At 44.1% G+C, this 21,995-nt stretch overlaps 1 protein-coding gene across 2 annotated transcripts in view; it reads right to left on the reverse strand.

The window, feature by feature from the left end:
• Positions 1–21,995, reverse strand: part of DCC (DCC netrin 1 receptor) — a 1,021,998-nt gene that overhangs the window by 571,497 nt on the left and 428,506 nt on the right. For both annotated transcript variants that reach the window (XM_019495847.2, XM_059725279.1), the window contains exon 3: positions 4,730–5,014. In XM_019495847.2, the coding sequence (XP_019351392.1) occupies positions 4,730–5,014 (285 nt within the window). The remainder of the gene's footprint in view (positions 1–4,729; positions 5,015–21,995) is intronic.

The raw sequence follows: 21,995 nt of genomic DNA on the forward strand, positions 1-21,995 counted from the left end.
CTGCCATCAAACTGAAGGTATAATTGTGATGAACTCCCAAGGCTTAACTGTGTCATCATCTGCCTGGATAGCAATACAAAATCCCTGCCAAATCTGAATTACCAAGATGCTCATTAGAGCCAGTCAGAAAAAGTTTAGGCAGTCCTTTATTAACAAAAAGTAGAGGTTTTGAGCAACTGGTGCAGTTAAGTACATTTCTGCCAAGTTCAAAGTTGTAGCAGAAAAACACCTTGTTTGACATTTACCAGATATAACATTTTGATTTTTTCATTATGTAAAGGGAAGACGACATGTTACAGCTAGGTGAAATTAAGAACATTTCAAACTTGACCAATCTCATATTAAAGCTCATTAGCAAGTGCTAAGTGCCCTCTAGGCATCTTAAGGTTACAAAACTTCAGGCAAAGATGATCTTTGAGTTGTGTTACCCAGCTCAAGTTAACTTCTGGGTGTTCACCTGAGATAACACTATGAATTTCCACTCCTCGTGTATCCTAGGAGGCACTGCTCCCAAGTGGACTAACGCCTGTGGTGCTGGGCTGACAGCTGGGAAGAGTGTGAGTAGGGAGGGAGAGGAAAGGAGTGAGCGGGGCAGGGGAAAAGGGAGAGGGACAGGAGGAGAAGGCTGAGCAAGGTGGCAAGGAGTTGTCTCCCCCACCCCCCATCTGCTCCCCCAGATTCCCCCCCCCCCCCAAGCCTGCCCCCACTGTTTGGATCACTACATTGCTGACCCAAGCATCCTCCCCTCCCATGGACCCCTCAGCCCCTAACTGCTTCCTTGATCACCCCCTCTGCTCCCTTCAATCCCTTCACTGCCCCAATCAGTCTAAAAGCAGCAGCTATGGCAGCAGGGCTTCCCCCTCCCTACCTGCTCCTGTGCTTCCTGCAGCCCATGCCACTCCACATGCCTGGATCCCACAGCTGAAGGAGAGGGGTCAGGCGGGCAAGGAGTTACTGGCCAGCCAAAAAGCCCAGTGGAGGCTGGATCCAGGCATGCACGGGCAGCACAGCCTTGATGAGCCTGGGAGCGTACAGGGAAAGGAAAACCCCAGCCCTCCTGCCAGCACTGCTGCCACTCTCAGGGTGATCGGGACACCAATTCGAGAAGGCAAGGCAGCAATCCTGGCAGAAGGGGGTGATTTTTGGGGGAAGGGGATCCAAGCTCTTGGGGAAGTCCCTGCCCCCACCCTATACTGCAGCCAGAGAGCTGGGGTGTGGGGCAGGAGCAGACTCAAGGAGGCTTCTACCATGACCCTGCTTACCAGGCCTCTGGCCACAGGTCCGAGGAGTGCAAGTTAGAGAAGTTATTAGGCCTTAACGTGTGACTGCTCACAGCAACTTTTATCCATCCATCCACATCATAAGATTAAAATCCCTTAGAATTATCATGTGCTAATTGTAAAGTGTAATCTCACTCTAATTGTTTATCATCATCAACATTATTATTATTATTATTATTGTTGTTGTTGTTGTTTTACTGAGAAAGCAGACTTCTTTTTTCTTTTCAAGTAGATCCCAAATATTTTTCCAGTTTGGCCAGGGGACCAAACAAAAATAATTCTCAAACAAACCATTCTATAAACGAACTGTGTATAGTAATGACATATTGGAATAAAACAGACTGCTGACTAACAAATGTTGTAAAAAAATACTTCTATGGGAAGAATTGGAAGATGTTTCCAGATATCCCTATGCATTTGATATTATAACATTTGGACTCGGTGTTATACAAGACAAAGAATTGTTGTATTGTCTGTGGCTTTAGTCACAGGAGAACATTTTTGTTTAAAATTACAAAAGGAGTTAGATTTTCTTGTCCCTGTCTCTTCTTTGCTTCTTTAGATTTTCTTGTCCCTGCACCAGCACATCTTGCCCAGGTACATGGAATTTATCAGAAATTTGGAGGAATATTTACTAAATGCCTCTTGTTAAAGCTTTGGCACTAGTAATGTTTACCTCCAATCCAGTCGTGTTTATCCAAAACCCTGGATCATACATGCTGGAACAGGACTTCTTATCATGTTTTCAGTTCCCAGTTCTCCTTTGTTCACTGCAGTTAGAAGTATCCCTCACCATATTCTGACATTGCTGCTAGTGGTCCCAGCCAGGGCCAGAAATGCAAGAGATCACAAAATCAACTTTTAATCCCCCCCCGCCCCACATAAAAATTGAATGGCTTTGGCTTGGAATTCAAATGAAGGCATGAGGCAGATCAGATTTTAGCCACATTGTACATGTCTCACATTGTTACTGCTGATCAGGAATGTAGTTTTAGAGTTTGGAAGTCAAAAAGCTGGTCCACATAAAGGGATGTAATCATGAGCAATCTTTGTACAGACGGATACTACTCTCAGAGTTGTGCCTGCCCTAAAAATCAATAGGAGTTTGAGATGCACAGGCAATATCTTTTAATATTTCTCTCTCACTCTCACTTTTTTGGTACCGTCTTAGAAATACACAGCAGCTGTTTCTCTATAAAATCTCTCTCCTCCACTTCATCTTTTTTACTCCGATTTTGATGGAGTGTACTATGATTCTATCTTCTTTTGTTTGGGAGCTATCATAGTCACTGAATCACTGATCGGGCCACAAGAACATGTTTATTTAGATGCTTTTGTCCCTCCGATATTTTGTACGCATTTTCCTTTTTATGTCATATGTTAACTGGCATATGTTGTTGTCCCTTATTATTTCAAAGGTTTGAAAATTTGGACTCCAGCAGCTCTACCCCTTTTTGCAGTATCAAAACCATATGAGCCAGCTAGGTTTGGTTTCCCCTGGAAGTCTCAGCCAAGGATATGATTAGGGATCCCAGGTAGAAGGTGATGGGATGGAGGATTAAAGAGGTACCTGCAGGAAGAAGAGCTGGGTCTGGGGGCTGCACATTGAGGCACTGGCCTCAGGACCTGCAGGAAAGCTAAACAGGGAAGGAGAAGAAGCAGGGGAGCTCTGTGGAGAGAGTTATGTCTGCTGGGGTGAGCTAAATGGGGTCTATGTCTGATCTTACATCTGGGATACCGCTCTTCTGACACCACTTCTCGCATGGAGATGGGGAGCTGATTGTCAAAGCACCAGTTGTTTTCCAACCCGGCTGCCTCTTTTTCTTGCTGTGAAAACTGAGGTGGGGAAGCAAACCCGCCAGCCTTGGCTGTGCGGGAAAGCACGCTCTGCCTGTTGAGCCAGTGAGACACACCATAAGACAACGACTTCCCTTTTGCCTCTGGTTACTCTCAGAAACATTAACCCCCAGAAACGGCAGGGGCTCCATCTTCTGCAAACATCTCAGAGGGGGAAGAAGAGCTTTGGGGACAATTATCCCCCAAATCAAACGCAGCTATTGGTAAGGACTGAGAATTAGACAAATTGTTGAGATCAATGATTAATCTAAAAACCAGGCATAATTTTTGTTTTTTCTCCTCACAAGCACACTATAGCAGGGAGGTCTGACTGAGCTATGGACTGATGAAGCAGCAGCAAGTGCCACATTGGACTGTGCGATAAACTAGACAAGGGGTCCTAGAGCTGGCGATCACTCCATGAGAGGAGGGTTAAAAACCAAAAAACAAAACCTCTCTGTATACTCCATTCATGGTCATAGATCTGTGTATGATCAGACCCCCAAGAGTTCAAGGTTGAAATAATGGTCACATTGAAATAAATGGCAACTTCAGTGACTTCAGTGCAGCCTTGATTTAAACCCAACAGTCCAAGAATCCTGTATCCAGAAGTCACACTTACATACAACCTTGAATCAGGAGGGAGCTTATAAACACAGTCTAAAAACATTATAGTTAATAGTGTCTTTATACTATTTCATTGGGGTTTCAGCCTTTAAATAAATGCTACTATGTCACGAGCTGGAATACTGTGTTCTGTTTTAGCCAACACATCCTAAGAATAATGCAGACAAACTGCAGAGAGAGAAAAGAACATCAGTAAATATCATATGAAGTTTAGACTAGATCACACATATTGGAGGAAAAACAATAAGAAATTAGCTTAATTTGAAGCAATGAAGCTTTAGATTGGATAACAGGGAAACTGCCTAGATAATTGGGTGGTAAGACACTTGAACATGCTACCTAGACTGCTTGTATAATCTCTTTCATATAAAGTGTTTAAGAAAGGTATAGACAAATATCAACTGGGGATGACCAAGGTACACTGATTTTTCCACAGGGGAGGGACTTTGGACTAAAGGATCTTTTGAGGTTACTTGTAGACCCAAATCTATGATCCTGTTGCATTAAAGCTAGAAAACAGGTGATTCAACATGAAATATGTTGGGCAAAGCAATCTTTTGCTTTTAAGTTATACTCTTCATAATATTTCTAGAAATAAAAGAAACTGGAGCTAAATGGAAAAATACTGGTGAAGCAATAAATTTGCCAGCCACAAAGGTACACAGTATATAGATCAAGCTGTGGATACAGGCAGGCATATGATAAAGATACAGAACATAAGTCTTTGTAATTAAATAGCATCAGTTCTTAAATCATGGCCTCTGGAAAGCTGGCAGGTCACACAGTGACCCTCCTTGGTATGTAGCTGCTTCTAAAGTCTCCAAGCTGTTCAGAGTAAATAGAAGTGTAGTATTTAATATGCGTAGCTAAAAAAAATGGGGTATAAAAGTCAGCCTATCTACCCCAGTAGAAGCCACCATTACACAAGAGGAAGAACCATGATGAGAACAGTGCTAAAAGCTAAAGGAAAAATGCCTGGTTCTTACCTGCCAATACTCTGACTTCTGCTTCATTTCCTGTTCTTGAACTAGCTGGATTTTTTGCAAGGCATCTGTAGATCCCACTATCCCCCATTTGAATTCTGCTGATTTGTAAAGCTCCAGAAGGCAAGACAACTATCCGGGTGTCACTGAGGCTAAGGGTCATGTCCTCCTGGTTTTTCTGCCAGTGTACCGTAGGCATGGGCTCTCCAACCACTTCACACTTCAACAACACGGTGTCTCCTGTGAAAGCTGTGACAGATTCTGTCTGGGAAAGAAACCTCAGTGGTCCTGAAAGGAAAGGAAGTAATTGTATAGTTACTGAAACGATAAATGCATGCTATTTCTGTACTGATTTGGATATACTTTATCATTCAATCTGATATTCAGAAAAGTGCTTTGAGGCTGCTGAAATGGCTGAGTGGCTGTCAGTATACTATTAATGGGTATAATTTAAAGAGCAAAAGAAAAGACGTGTTACTTGCAAACTACTTCAAGAGTAACTTCAACTACAAATCTGCTATACTGCAAGAGAAACTAGTCAGAGCAGGATCAAATTCAAAGGAAAGCTATGTTACATTTGGATAGGATTAAGAAAATGATGTTACTGCTGTATTTTTCCACATCCTGGAATCTTTGTACTGAGCCACATATCATAACCTCTAAAATAACATGATCAGCGGAGACTAGGGAAGCCTCATGTGAATGTTAATATTAGGAAACTTGGTCATGATTCCTATAGTTAAGTCACCTATTACAATTCAGGAGGAGAGATTCTTGAAATATAGTCTATGCAAGCAGATTGGCATGCCTGCAGCCTTGCAGGCTGGCTTGATTCCCTTGGGAGCTCCTCAGCCAGTCCTTCCAACACAAACACAAACCTTGCACCAAACCAACCAACTAAGGAACCAAGCTTTTAGCCCTTCTCTGAGAAGTTGGACAGGCCCTTTAGCGCTGGCCCACTCCTCAAGAGTGGCCCTTCCTGCTAACAAGCTTATCTGGTTCCAGCATGACTCCTGCCCAGAAACTGCTCCTTCCTTCCCCTGCTCTTCACTTTTTTCTCTCTCCCCTGTGTTTTTAACTGCTAGTGATATACCCCCCATTACCTAACCACCCACTGCTGGGTTTCTACAAAAGCACTGTCTGCTCCCTCTTATAGGGTCAGACTGCCATATAATTTTCAGCCCTTGACATTGTCAACATGTAGGGGGTGCACACGGGTGCACGTGAACCCCCTGAGATTGGCCATGTACCCCCTGGAAGCTCCAGCTGCAACACCGGAAGTCCTGGTGGAAGTGCACTTCCGGTTTCACCGCCGATGGTTCTGACCTTGGCAATCAGCCACTGAGGGATCTCCCTCCCCTCCCCCCCCCCCCCGGTCAGTGATCAGCCACTGGGGGACCCCCTGCCCCGCCGGTGATCTGGTTCCCTCCCAAACTCAGAAGGCACCAGTCGCTCATGGCTGTTGACATTTAGGAAGGCCAGAGACCTAGCTATTAGGCCTGTGTGAGTAGGCAGCTATTCAATACAGGTTCGGATCCAGCCACTTCAGATGCCAGGGATCTGATCTGGAGCTCTGGACTGGGTTCCTGCTTCAATCCAGCCGAAGAGGCTCCGAAGCTTCAGAGTCGCTTTGGAGATCCGGCCATAGGGTATAATGTGGAATCAATGAAATATCTATAACTTTCTTGTTTTTTGTCTGATTTGGATGAAATTTGCAGGGATGGTAGCCTCTGCATGAAGTCTGCCAAGTTTCAAGAAGATCGGTGCAGGGATTTGGGGGGAACTGCACCCCAAATTCTTGAAAGAAAACTCATGTCACATCTATGTGTTACAACACAGGAGGGTGAAAACTGCAGGGGTGGTGGCCCCTAGTGAGGCCACAAAGCCTGCCAAATTTCAAAAAGATTGGTGCAGGGGTTTGGGGGGAACTGCACCTTGAGCTGTGGACAAGCAAAACTTGTGACATGGGTAACACTGTGTGTATTAAGGTGCAGCAGGGCGAAAGCTGCAGGGATGGTAGCCCCTGCTGAGGCCATGAAGCCTGCCAGCTGTTGAAGAGATCGGTGCAGGTCTTCTGGGTTCTGGGGCCCTGCATCTCTAGCAGCTGACAGACAAAACTCGTGTTGTGGGTGCTTGTGCAACTGACTGTCTCTGGCTTGGGGCAGCTGATGGTCTGTATTGATTCTTTCCTCTCCTTAGTCTGTGGTTTTGTAGGTGTTAATCGTTGCTAATTAACTGGTTACATTAGCTAGCAACTGTGTATTTTGCTGGTCCCTAAGTGAATCATGATTGATTGGTAACTGGTAACACAGTAGCTTAGCAGCCAGGCCTGCAGTAGTTCCTCCCCAAGAGGCAGGCTTTGTGGCCTCAGCAGGGGCCGCCACCACCCCTGCAGTTTTCAGCCTGCTGTGCCTTAACCCACACATGGGTCATCTATGTCATGAGTTTGGCCTGTCTGCAGCTTGAGGTGCAGTTTCCCCCAAAACCCTGCACCTATCTTCTTGAAACTTCGTAGGCTTTATGGTCTCACCAGGGGTTACCAGTCCTGCAGTTTTCACATCCCCCCCCCCCCCCCCATGTTGTAACACATAGACGTGACATGACTTCTTTCAGGAATTTGGGGTGCAGTTCCCCTCAAACCCCTGCACCGATCTTCTTGAAACTTGGCAGGCTCCATGCTCTGAGCCTATCACCCATGCAAGTTTCATGCAAATCAGACATAAAACAACAAAGTTATAGATATTTCATTGATTCCCCATTATACCCTATGGCCGGATCCCCAAAATGTCTCCGAAGCTTTTCCAAACCACTTCGGAAGCTCTGAACTGCTTCGGAAAGCCTAACCAAGCCAGCACTTTGATCCAGACATGCGGCTTTGGACGCCAAAGCATCTAAAGCTTCTCCAGATCTGAAGCACTGTCTGAAGCCTCGCACAGCCCCACTAACTATAGGTCTTCTGCCGATCATACAAAAATTCCATTCAGCTTTGTCAAATTTAAAAAGTGCCATGTTCCTCATAAAATTACATTTCTGAAGAAAAATGAACCAAGGGCTAGGCTTCTATCCATAGATTCATAGGTTAATGGATTGTAAGGCCAGAAGGGACCTTGGAAGATCACCAGATCCAGCCCCCTGCACTAAGCAGGGAAGATAACTGGGGGGTGAGGTGACCCCAGCAAAGTGACTGTCTAGTCTCTTCTTGAAGATTTCCAGGGTAGGTGACTGCATCACCTCTGGGGGGAGCTTGTTCCACAGTCTGGACACCCTGACACACCACATCGACAGCAAGAGCACGCGCGTGCACGCACACACATACATGCTCTCAATGTTTTTCTGCACTCAGTGGGCTCTTGGTGCCTTAATGCATGCACACACACGCATGCATTCTAATACATTGAGAATACTCACAAGCCGCAGGAGAAGGACTGCTCCTTCAAACACCATACATAGCACTAGTAACTCACAGCAGCACTTTTGGGCTAACAGCTTTCCTCTGTTCCCAGTGAACATAAGATATGAACAATGTATTCACTTCTAGTGGTGGAAACCTCTGGGAAATTTTCATTGCTGGAAATCTTTTTGGGAGAGGAAGCATACAGGCATTCGGTCTGCAGCTGCCCACTCTCCCCTGCGTCGTATCTTTTCCCTACATAAGGATCATCCTGGTCTTTGGAAAAGATACGAGGCAGGGGAGAGTGGGCAGCTGCAGACTGAATGCCTGTACGCTCCCTCTCCCAGAAAGATTTCCAGCCCATTCCCCAGATAGGGTTTCTCCCATCCCAGGGACAGTTGCCTGGAGGGGAGTGGAAGTGGGGGATGGAGGAATGGGAAAAGACTCCCCACATTTTCCCCAGACCAGTCACCCTGGTCTGAGAAAGGTGCAGGAAGCACTGGCCACTGTCCCCTTCTCTTCTGGTCTCTGGGAGACACAGGACTAACAGGACAATGTCCCCTGCCCATTCCTCAGATAGGGTTTCTCCCATCCCCTGCTTCATGTGTTGGTTTAAAGACTTGCCTGCACAACCCATGGGGGATAGAGGAACTTTCTTATGCTCCTGAAAAGAGAGTTTCCTGCTCTCTTCAATCTTAAACACCTTGTTCTGGGAAATAGCCACAGAGCAGTACGAGACTGCTCTCCCCAGCCCCTCCTGGTCTCCAGGAAGGGAGGAAGCAGCAGTAGGGCAATGCTCCCTGCTTGTCCCCCAGCCTGGGTATCTCCAGTCTGGGGGACAAGAGGGGAGCATTCCCCAGCCCCCCAACTCTTCCCATTCCCAGAAAGAATTTAGCTGCTGCTGCTTCCCCACCTCCATACTACACAGTATCTTATATTATCCTATATTATTGGTCCTTTGTATTCATAATGATTGTAGCTATAGTATGTAAAGCATCAAGAATATTTGTCAGGAATGGCTACGGTTTAGCCGATGTTGCCTTTCTGCAGCAGGGAGAGGGAGGGAAAGAAGCTAAATGTTTTCTTGAGTTCCCCTCCTTCCCTGCTGTCTATGATCCTATGATTTACAAAGTATTCTGCTTTGAATAGAGAAGGAAACAGCTAAAGCTCACCTGGGTTATTTGACAATTTGTAATTCTACCCAGCAAGTGAACCATGATCAGCTACACCCTTGTGTCCTCTATTGTAAAAAACAATACTGCTACTTTTGAAGTAAAGATATTATCACACAGCGTTTAACAGCTTTTCACCCTCAGCAAAGCAGATGAAAACCTGAAAAGTGGAAGCAGTAAAGACTTTCTATTTTTTATTTTTTTTAGTTTTAATAAAAATGTTAAGTTAAAAGCAACTTGAGGAAAGATGTTAAAAGTCATGATCACATCCATACCAGCAGATATTTTATTTCTCTAGCAGACAAGGGATTTTGGCCCCTCAACCTATCTGTCAAAGTACTATATAAAACTATGGATGCAGTTATTCAAAACCAGCTGGACTGTCTTCAGTAGCTCTCAGAGTAAGCCCAATAGTTGCCATTTTTGGCAAATAAAATAAATATATGAGATACTAAGGCTGATCTGTATTATGACTATAGTGCATACATACTAATTTTAGGTCTTCAAAGTAACTGCAGAATCCTGCAAGAATTTTAGACACATAACAAATAGCCATCGCTTAGCATGTATCACCGGTCCACTTAGTGTAGGAATGAACGTGCTTCTCTTAATGCGGTATATGCTTTCTCCTGGCTCCACACAAGCTCTTTCATGGGTTCTGTGAAGGATTCAGATCCAGAAAGACTTGAAGAAAAAAGGACAATTCAAAGATGTTATCCTAAGCCCATGAGGAAACGCAGCGCAACTTTGGACTTTATGTTCTGTGCTGTGGTAATAGGCTTCTTCAACAAGGGTATATTGAGGACAGTGGAAGTGGAGATTGAAAGAGCTATATCTGCTTCAGAGGTGAAGTTGCCTAAACTGTATACAGCTATATATGAACAGAGATAACAAGAAATATACTTTATGAGTAGGATTTTCAAAAGTACCTAAGTGATTGAGGAGCAATAATCCTAGCGACCTTCAATGGGATGCGTGGTCTTAAGTCCCATAGGGGCTGTAGAAAATTCTGCCATAATATGGTTACAAATTAGTGCCATGTGTTATAAAAATTTTATCTGTAGGAGTTTAGAATGGCCACATTACTCAGGAGAGGCAAAGCCCAGAAGTGAGTTATGCAGTCATTCCACAGCAGCGTCAATAAAACTTTATTCCACACCACTCAGGGCTGCCATACATTCTGTATATGCCACATCTGTTTTAGAAAAACCTGTTTTAGGGATTTTTTTTTAGAAAGCTTTAAAAAAATTACTGGGATTTTTCCTCTCTCTCCATCTGTAAAGCTAGGGACCTTCATTGTCATGCACCCAACATATATGAAATACACAGCTGGAGCCCCAAGGGAAACAAAAATATACCTCTAAAAACAGGTTCTCTCTTCACCCACAGGTGCCAGTTATTTTGGATGATTTGATGTACTGAGACCTTGCAGGGCTTGAAGCCTGTGCTGTTCTTCTCGAAGAAAGGGATCTACCCATTTCCAACTACTATGTACTAAGTCCCTTTGGGCGGGGGGCTGGACTCGATGATCTTCCGAGGTCCCTTCCAGCCCTAATGTCTATGAAATCTATGAAAGTCCTGTTCACAGTTCTCAAGAATGAAAGGTTTGGAAGGGGCCACAAGAGATATCTAGCCCAACCCACAATATATCAGACTTAAAACTGCCACTGCTTCTCTACAGTTCTAATAGGTTGGATTTTTATTTTAAAGCAGTTCTGAAGCTATTTAGAAGTGTGTAGTATTATAAGCTGTCTCAGGAGAAAAGACTAATAAGTAGATGCTGAGACAGTCCAAAAGATCATCGCTATTACAAAATTACATTTCCGCGTATGTATTATAGACATGAGCGTGAATGTGTAGGTAAGTATATACAACCATTGCAATATTTACAGGTAGTACAATCTGTTTACTTTGATAAAGCATAGTTGATTTCCTCTATATTGCTATGTTAGTTTTAAAGCAATACTAGAAATAAAGCACTGCACAATTCAGGTTCATAACCATGCATAGCTTTGTACCCACAGGGCTGCCTATCTTCTAGTGACTGTCTCAGCATGTTATGCAAACCCCTGCTTAAAAGCTCTAATCTGTAAATGGCACCCATCTCTGATTGGTAGCCTATCAGAATTCCCATCTTTCCCTATAGGAAGTCTAATTATTAAGCAATTAAAGTTCATTTAATAAAAAGGCTTATCATTTGGGGGACAGACCTTGGGGTCTGAAACATGCTTAGCTATTAAATATTCAGCAATTTAGTAACACTCCGAACAATTCCCTAGAGGAAAGCTGCTTTAAATGCTTTGTTTGTTTCAAATTAAAGTCTGCAAGGTTACTTAACATCAAGGCAAGACCTTTTTCACTTTCAATTCCCATAATAGCTGAAGGGCAGGGAACTAAGGTAATGAAAAGGAGCTATTTACTTCTGCTAGATTTAGGCAATACCAAAGAGAACGAGTAAGATTGGGCCTGGAATAAACCTCCTCCTAATTAGTTGTCTTTGTTGTGCTGGTGGTGATGCATGCACATTTTACACTTTTACTGTCCCATATTTTTATTTTTTTATCTTTGTTATCAACTCTCCAAATTAGCTGAGCTAGAGGGGCAGCAGTAAAAAAAAAAGCCGGGGAGGGGAGGGACCACAGAAATCACTATATATTTAGTATTCAAAGCTTGTATCTATATCATTTCAGGTTCTGGCATTTAAATTTCACAGTGTAAGCTAGATCACTACCAAAGAATACTCATACAGGCACCATAAAGGAAAATTCTTGGTATTTCAGGAGCTGGAGATGGTGTGTCTCTTAAGTGGCACTTTTTTCACACACTTATTCTGCTAAATCAATGTGACAAAGTAGGGTTATTGTGCTCTTGGAGAGACTGCCTTTTTTTAGACGAATTATAAAGTAGTAGTTCTAGCTGTTTTCAGTCATCACAGATGCTATGGCACCTTTCCTCATACCTTCCTCTGAGAGTAGGAGCGTTAGCAACTTAACTTCAGTAGCTGAGCCAAATTCTCCTTTGAGTAATTACTTTCTGCTCAACTAAAATAACTTTCACCTCTGAAGTTTCAGAGCTACAACATTTTTCTTTACTGCCTATCTTAATCCCTTGTGAAGTACAGCTCTGCTCCCCTCCCATGGTACACGCAGAAAGTTGCACTGGAGTTGTTCATGATGGGAGCCTGAAAGTCTCTGTTTGAATTCCAGTTTGGTGTTAATGACTGGCAATTCAGTGCACAGTGAGACGGTATCCAGCAGAAGGTCTAGACCTATCTGTTGGCTTGCGGCTAAACAAAGGTAATTCAAAATTAAGGTTAATTTGTAATAGTACAGCAAATATACTTCCCTCTTTTTGTTGTAAACCCCACCTTGCAAAACTGGAGGCAGCAAACCCCAGGGGAAGAAATAATGTTGATAAAAGGCTTCTGGTAAATCTATATAATTTAGATTTCTGATTTAGGTGACCCTACTGGGAGAAAACTGAAGTTAATAATATACATTTAAAAATACTTTTATAATGGAAAACTAACCAGAGAAGTTCCTCACCATCACTACAATACAGTAATTCTTACTCCATTTTGCCAACCTAATTAGAAAGGTTCACTAAGCTTTTAAATTGTCCACTAATATATATATTACTAGGCTATTTTATATATATGCAATTCATACACAGAAAGCATAAGCACGTATAGTTTACATAGAAAAATATGCTCAACCAGACAGCAACAAATGGCCCTGAATAGAAAGAGAGGATCCACCTGTCTCATAAAAGCATAGGGCGGAAACAGAGCATTTCAGGAATATGGCTGGCTAGGGCAAAGATACAGCAGGGCAGGTGAAACAACTACATCGTTGTGTGAAGCTACATACTCCCTGTAGAGAAAAAACTTGAATCACTGCTTAAGTTTTCTCTCTGTTACACTTGAAGCTTTTCATTCTGCTAGGCTCCAGATCTTATTTCAAGTAACAGGTTTTATAGCAGCTGTAACAGTGTTTAAAGCTTTTCAAACCTAATATGCAAAATCAGATCCTGGAGGAAACAGTTGTTTGACCGGTTCTACAACCCTACTTTCTAGTTAGCCCCTTCCCTGTTCTACTGAATTCTGTTCAGGTTCTGCTACTGTCACGGTATTCACAACATCAGAGTCTTTCCAGCCTTTCAGTCAGGCTAATCCTGGGTGACTAGTCATATTTACAACACAAAACCAAAATGTTCCCGCGGACTCTGCTAGTCCTCCTTCTCCCCTCTGATCCCTTCTGCAGACCCCACTTGCCCCCTTATCCCTTCAATCCCCATATTTAGGCTACTCTACTGCAATTAATAACTCAGGAAACAGAGTCATTGCAGTAACTTATTTCTTGCCAGAGCCTGAAATTATATAGATACAAGTAACTTATTTCATTCCCACACACCTCCCAGGAAACAATTGCAGCCTCATCCTGCCTCTAACCAGTGTGCCACCATACAGCCCCACCTCTGTCGCCCTTACTCTGAGTAGTTGTGGGTTTGAATCCCAAGGAACAAACCCACCCAGTACAGGCTCCTAGGGAGAGATATATCTTTATTGGACAGACTGGGAGATGAGCAGAAAAACATTACCAAGAATACACTATAGACAGGATAATTGTAGAAGAAAGCCCATTTTGATTAGTGGGAGATAAAGGGTTGCTAACACCTATGGAGCGAAGAGACTAGAAGGAATCAAGTAGATAATAATGAACCATGAATTGATGCCCTCAGCTCTGCCTGAAAAAGAAATGCTGCGTCCCTGCAGGAAGGTTTGTTTTAAATGTTGAGTGGAGCAGGAAACAAAGGAGATGCAATTGCAATCCTGCCCCCCACTTCTCCTGAATCCACCTGCCCTACCTTCTGCCTGACTTCAGACTGACTCTGTAACTTGAGGTCAGACAGTTAGTCAGTGGCCATACTGCAGCCTGAACCAGGATTTCCCAGGTTCCAGCCTCACTACTAGACTATTTGTCCTGCATACAAGAATTGTGTGGGAATATATATTTTGATCTTCAGAAGTTGAGAGAGAATTTCTAGGGACATTCAAGCATGAATCAAGCTTTTGTTACATTCTCCATTTTTAATTTTGTTAAATGAAAGTAGGAAAAACAAGGAAGGCAATAAGTTTAGACTCTATTCACATAAACTCATGTGGGAAATTACTTTTGGCAACAAAATCTGGGAGCCATCTGCCCGTGGTCACCAATTATCTACCGGCACTCCAATTTTTTTTATTTTGTTATCATTTTAACCAATACCCATTATGTTCAATATTCATTGAATACAGGCCAAAAAGTATCCACTTTACATGTTTTACTGATGTTCCTTTAGCAAATGCCTCATTGTTGTGCCATCCCGGAGTGAGTGATATTACTTTCTGCCAGGAGGGAAAAAACAGCTTAGATGTTTTCAACCCAATTCATCCCAACCTCGATGCCAAACAAAGCATTTGGACTCATTTCAGAAGAATGAAACTGCTTTAGGTATCTGCAGTCTACATATTTCAGAGTGAAAGTGTCATTTCTGCAATTGGCGTGCAGGATTAAATCACTGTAGTAGAGGACAGATATTCATATCTTTGCCTCTAAGGCTAAATACCGACATTGAAAAAGCCCCTGGCAGAAAGCGCTCTAACTATGGCACTTTACCAAAAGGACTGTAAGTTAGAGCACATTCAACCAAACAGACATGTGCTGTTCGGGAGGGAGGGGGCCTCAGTACCTGCCTGCACTGGCCAAGGCCAACAGGTGGGGGGCACTCCCACACACCTCCCAGGAAACTGCCGGAGTGGCTCCCCCAAGCCCTGCCCCTGCCAACTGGAGACTGTCAGCAGCCACGGAGGGAGAGGAGAGGGAGACCCACCCATTGCATGGACCCAGCCTGTCCCCCCAGACCCCAGCCAGCAAGCTTGGGGCAGGGAGGGAGGGGGGGCTCACAGCAGGGGGGCTCCCTTCCCCAAGCTGAAGCCAATGGCAGCAGCACAAGTTCCCTGTGCCACTTTTCACTGTGCTGGGAGCTCTGGTAGGGGCAGGTGGAAAAAGAGCCTGCATGCCAGGTTGTGCCCCCACCCAGCTTCTTAGCTTGGGTCTTGCCAGGGGCCAAGCTGGGCCCGTCCATGGCAGGGGGCTCCTTTTCCACCCCCCAACAGAGTTCCTAGCATAATGAAAAGTGGCACAGGGAGCCTACACTTCTGCTGCTGGCTGCAACTGGGGAAAAGGAGACCCTTTGCTGCATGGAGGCCCAGTCTGGCTCCCTGAGATGCCAGCCAGCAATCTGGGGTGGAGAGGGTGCCTGGAAGGGGGTTTCTTTCCTCCAGTTGTAGCCAGCAGCACAAGTTCCCAGCATCGCTTGAGCTGCACTGTGAACTCTGAAGTGGGGGGCATGGAAAAGGAGCCCATCTGCCATGGGGGGACCCACCCCAGCCCCTAGCAAAACCCAAGTCAGGAAGTGGAGGGGAGTTGAAAGGGGGGTGGCTGATCAGCAGCAGTGCTCCTTTTCCACATAGACTTCCCCATCAGAGTTCCTGGCACAGCAAAATGTGGCCCAGGGAACTCACGCTGCTGCTGGATGGCTGCAGCTGGGGGAAAGGAACCCCTCTGGCAATGCTGTGGCACACTATGGGGCTGGGGTGGCAGTGGGGACAGAAACCCCCCTTCCCATCCACCCCAGGCCAGGCTGTGGCTCACAGCTGACTAGTATCAGTGGCTATCACTGACTCAAGCCAGTGACAGCTAAGGAGGCACAGGCAGAACAGACAAGCTCTGCCTGAGGTGCAAGCTATGCCTCTGAGGGGACCCTGGGATGCAAAGGAATGAGACCTACCTTAAGGTGCAATGGATGTGGCACAGGTGTGCAAATAAGCGCTTTAAGCTGAAGTGCTTTAGTCTGATAAGACATCCATCCAGGGTTAACTTAGAGAACAATCTACCATTTTTAAAGTGCTTAAAGTGATATGAACATTGGTTCTGTTAGGGCTTTAAAACGCTTTTTGCATGCTTAATGCATGTTAAGAGTAATGTTTGTACTTAGTCTCAGTTTCTAATTGTTATACAACCCTAAAAATTTCACCTTGAAGATTTAGAGTGTTTGGGAATATGTAAATGAAACAGGAGTCTTAAATTGAAGAGGTGGGTTTTAAAAAACACCGCTTCAATTTAGGGCTGATTAAATCTCCGTGTCGTGCACACACCCTGCACTTACCTGCCTCTCCGGGGGGGGAGGTGAAGGGAGGGCAAGCGGCCGGTGGGTGGAGTGGTTCCTGAGTTGTGGGGGTGGAAGGGGCTGGTGCTTCCCTCCATGGCAGTGGCACCCCTGCCCCAGGTGGCCCCCACCTTGGGCAGTATCGGGGGGCACCACACTGGGCTCCTGTGCAGCTCAGGCAGGCAGACAGGCTCGGGGGGGGGGAGCGGGGAGGCATGGAGATTAGACTTGCCACTTTTCCTGGGCAGACGTTGCTTTCCCGGGATGCTGCCAGGCTTCCTACAGGGCTTCCTGCAGAGCCTTAGAGCTGCACGGAGCCCAGTGCTTTGCTTTGTGGCAATAGAGACAGCAAACAAAACTCCTCAAAGGAGTTCTAGTTTGCTGCACCCCAAGCCATTTAAGGCACATTAATGCCACTGAATTTCCTGCAGTGGCTGGAATTAATGTGCAATTCATCACTGAGGTGTGCAACCACAGACACCATTTAAGTGGTGTAAAAGCATTTAGCCCACTTTAAGGTGTTGTACACACACACACCTCTTGTTTCGTCTACACACAGCCTTTGTCAAAATACTATAGAGGTTAACTCATAACTTAAATCCTTCACACTGAATGTTTACTTCTCCATCACTAAAGTAAACCTCTTATAGAAAAGAGTATTGCTAAAGAAAATTCAAAAATAAGAACCAACTACTACTCTTCATCTCTGGAGGTGTATTGAGAAAAAGTTTTCTAGCACAATGTAGCTTGGAAATATATTCAGTGTTTTTATTGCTATTGTGTCATGAAGTGGAAAAAATTATACAGGATGCTTCAGAAACTATTATACAATCCACTGGTGACATTTTCAAATGTGACTTAAGATTTTAAATGACAGCCTCTTATCCCAACTAGTGGTGTGCCGTGGCCTAGCCAGGAGTGGGTGGGAAGAGGTATTTCTGTCCCCGCAGCAAACCCCAACCCCATGGTGTGCCACAGCCTGGCCAGTTGGGTTTCTTTCCCCCAGATTCATCATTCATCAATGAAACTTCAGGTGCCAATGCCTTAGATCTTCAAAGGGATTTTAGTGTGAGTTAGATGCTTAAATACTATTTGGAAACTGAGTCCAGATTAAAAAGTGGCTTCAGGTACATAAAATGAAACTTAGGTGGAATTTAGTCACTTACCTCCAAAACTGAAATCCTGATACCCTTCTTTAAACTGTTTTCTAACCCTGGAGTTGCCTAAATGGCATTGCAACTCACATTTTACCTTAAAATTCTACAGGCATCAAACTTTCTGTCTCTATATGTGCTCATAAGTACCCAGGCCTGACAGGGCCAAGCAGATGGGCACCTATATCGTGCCTAGGCCCCATCAGAAACCAGAAACTAAATGCACAGACAGAACTACCACTCTCCAGTCTAAGTCATGGCACTTCACAGAAAGTACCATGAGTTAGATTGATCTTCCTGATTCAACAGACATTACCTGTTGGGTTGGGATGGTGGGCGATTGAGCTCCAATTTGAAGCCCATCCAGGGAGGAAGGATGTGTCTCTGCAGTCTCTTCCTCTAGTCCTGCCCCACTCTCATGGCCCCAGTGCTGTCTCAGGACAGTAGGGGGAAAAGGCAGGGGAGGAAGGTCCATTCTGGAGTTTGCCCAGCCTGTGCTGGAGTGGAGTGGTGGGTGGATTGGTGCCCCTCCCCTCCCCCCAAAGAGGGGGCTCCAATCCATCCACCTGACCCTGTAGGGCAGGCTGGGTAACCCCCAGAATGATCCATGAACCCTCTACTCCCTTCCCCCCTCCCATTCTGAAAGCAGCAGTAGGAGCAGGGCTGGGCTGTATCAGCCCAGCCCTGCTCCTGGCACACGTGGACTCAAGTTAAGAAAAGCACTCCACTCACTTTGGAGTGCCTTCATCTGAACTCTCATGTAATGAGGGTTCAGATTGTCACAGGATTGTGCACTTGTGTCAGGTCACAGCTGTAGGACACTTTCAGGGGCCAGACTGGGCAAACATAGTCACTTCTGTGTGCACTCTCCGAGTTCCTTTGTTAAAGACCCCGGTGGGACTCAATCCGGCATGTGTTCTCAGAGCACACTGACAGCAGGAAGTTCCTCACAAGGTACAGTGGCAGCTGGCATTTTCTTTTAAAGTACAGTTGGATGCTGAGCCAATGTCTCCCTTTTATACAACAGTGTAGTATATTTATTCAGGATTTGTAGAGCAAAGTTCAGTTCCCTCTGCTAACTGTGCAGTTTCAAACCCACAGGCCATGCTTCTCCAATCAAGACTCTAAGCACCATATGTTTTCAAGTGTTTTTTCAGCCCCTCATGTTTAAGTTGGGCCACTGTGAAGAAAAGAAGGCAACATAGAGATGTCCCTAAGCTAACTGAGTATATAAACTAACTGAGTAAGAAATGCATAAGCTTCTGTGAGCACAAGCTTATTTTATAAGCTTTTTTTGCTCACAAAAGCATATGCCCCTATGATTCAGTTAGTTATCTATGGGACCACTCTACTCTGCCTTCTGCTTGATTTCAGACTAACACAACTAACTAGCTCTCTCCATAGAGAAATGAAGTCATTAATCCAGAGAGAAGAAGGAAGACAACTCTTTAGTCTAGTAGTTAGGGCTTAAAAGGACATTTCTAGAGATTTGGGGCCACAGCCACCAAGGAGTTTATGGCTGTTTTGTGCCATGCAGTTGATGTAAAGGAGTCACTCTCAAAGCACAAATGCCCAACGGAGATGAAAATCTGCACCCTTTGCCACTGGCAAAATTCCAGTTTCAACATTGTAATCCTCTACTAACTTGGTAGCAGGGTCTGTGAAGAAGCCTAAAGCACTGAGAAAACCTAAAGGGCTGGGCAGCTAGTGGCAATAAGGTCCGTGCTAGCCAAGGAATCAAGGAAACAAAACTTGCTCTCTGAGGCCTGTGTACCTACCACAGGAAAAAAATATAGCCTCCTTTTCCCCTGAAAATACACTTTCTTCCCTGATGCCAACTCAGATTTTTAAAACAACACAAATTTAAAAATCTAATCTACTTGTCACCCTCTATGCTGATTGTTTACTTGATGCACTAAACTCAGCATAGCCAGTAGAAATAGAATAGGTTTTTCCACCTAGGTATTTATGCTGCAAGGGACTTTTCAATGAGAACTGCATCTCTTTATGGTCAGTTTATTCTGCCTTTGCCAGTTTTTTGTTTTGTTTTTTTTTTTCCCAATTCAATGCACTAGTGGAAAGCTGTTGTATTTGAGTTTCTGATACTCTGGGGATACATCCAGAACAAAAACTTGGCTAGCCCCTCTGAAAAAAGGTAAGCAATGTAATAAAGAAATTAGTTTTTAAAATTGGGTGCCACTCAGTTCACAAAAGTCAATGGAGTCCAAAAAGGTTGAGCACCAGTGGTCTAAGGCTATCAAGAGATGTCACATTTGTCCTGGGAGAAACCATTTTTTTTCCTGGGATAAACTCTAAAAAAGGTTCACAGGATAAGAAGTGCTAACATTTCTTTTTCTGGGACATCACAAAATGCATCTGAACAGCTGTCATAGGACTGCATCATTGAATCAATGGCAGAGGAATCATTGCATTCAGCCACTTACTAAACCCTGATTGGAAGGGCAATGTGTGCAACATACCCATCCCAGAACTTTTCTGTTCCAGGACAAACACAGGCACAATTTATCCAGCAACAAATGCAACATCTGTTGCTAGCCTAAGTTCCAAAGTCCATAGCTGGATCCAAATCCAAGTCTTCTCAAGGATCATCACGAACTAAGAACAAAGCCTTTTGCAGCCCATTCAAAAAAACAGACCAAGCAGGCTATGCCTGCCCTGATAGCTGCTGTCCGTTCAGGTCAGTGTGTTTCTGATTCATAGCAATCTATAGCATATGTATTTTAAAAAATGTGGAGCTTAATTCTCGCTGATGTCTCAAAATGGAGACAGGAAAAAACCACATTATATATTCACAGTGATGAAACAATATTTTCCAGGGACTCCACATGGATCTGAATTCCTGTGAGCACAGCTACCTACCATTCGGCCTACCCAAACTGCTAATTTGCAGAGACAATACACCTGTAAAAATAAATGCTACGTTTAAATTTTATTTTCCACAAACAAGCCCACATATCAGAGGATGTAAATCTCTTCATCTTCCTGTCGGCATTTCTTGCCAGGGTGCTAGTGGCTTGAGGCCAAGGACTGGAGTAGGCTTCCAGCCAGTCACCAATGAAACCATTTCATCTGCTTCTCAAACTGGAAGCAAGCAAGAAAAAACCTAACAGGCCTTTTACTGCTAAAGAATCTAGAAGAGGCCATATTTCAAAATCCCTAATTAAAAACAATAAAAATGGAGGCTTTATCATCATCTGTGTGCAATGCATTTGCGTTTGGCTGGTGTTAATGTAATTTACCTTATTAAATTCAAAACTCAGCTCTTTGGAAGCAGGACTGTTTTCTTAAGTGACAGCACAGCAAGTAGCAATGAGGCCTCAAGTTGGACTGAAATCTTGTGGGGCAACAATAATATTAATAGTACATATTTGTGATTCTTCATGTTTAAAATATTTAATTTCAGAATCACCCTGAAAAGACCCTTGGAGAAATTCACCTCCTTTGCTATATCCATAAATTCTCTGTGTCAGGCTACTGATGTATCAACCTCCATTGGAGTTGAATTGCACACAATTGTTCCCTGCTACATTCCCTGATCAATTCTCTGGGCGATGCTTCAGAAAATCTCCAATTCTGTTCTTTAACAGTTAGATAAGAGAGGTACCCCACTGCAGAGAAAGAAATGGTGCATAATGAGACATCCCTAGGCCTCTATGGATGAGGAATCGCTTCTGGACTGGTGTAATTAGCTTCCACGGCAAACTAGTAGTATTTTCATGGGGCAGCAGCTGCCAAAGCTGAAACCCTGTTGAATCAAGTCTTCAAAACACGGGGAACTCATTATACAAATGTAATCTACAGTGGGAGACAGTACTAGTCTTCCGAACAAGCCCAATAAAGGTCATTGTGATTTATAAAACTAACATATAGGAATTTATACCAGTCAAACCCTGTTCATCTTGGCTTCAGAATCCAGTCCCGAATCTTCTTTGAACAGAGCTTTGAGACTTCAATGTATAATTGTAACAAGAATGATGGTTTACTTCTCAGTGATATCAGGAGGCATGCCTCATCTGACAGACCAATTCTGCTGTGCCAAAAGTCAAATCCTCAGTGAAAGGATGGACAGAGTGCTGCTGTTATAACTACCAGTTTGTTACAACTGGACTAGAAGATGGGGCCTGTGTAGAAGACAGGGAAAATGCTTAAATACTGTCCTCTTTCATCCTGTAGCTTGGAGCAGGCACCATTCTGCTCAAGTGTTGGCAAAAAGCTAGGACATATCATAAATGACTGATGATGAAAACCACATCAAAATGCCTGTTCTCTGTCCATGGTCACTATGTCTCCAAAAAAATATAAAAGGAAGTTCATGGCTGACA

Source organism: Alligator mississippiensis, chromosome 3, assembly GCF_030867095.1.
Source record: "Alligator mississippiensis isolate rAllMis1 chromosome 3, rAllMis1, whole genome shotgun sequence".
Classification (NCBI taxonomy): domain Eukaryota; kingdom Metazoa; phylum Chordata; order Crocodylia; family Alligatoridae; genus Alligator; species Alligator mississippiensis.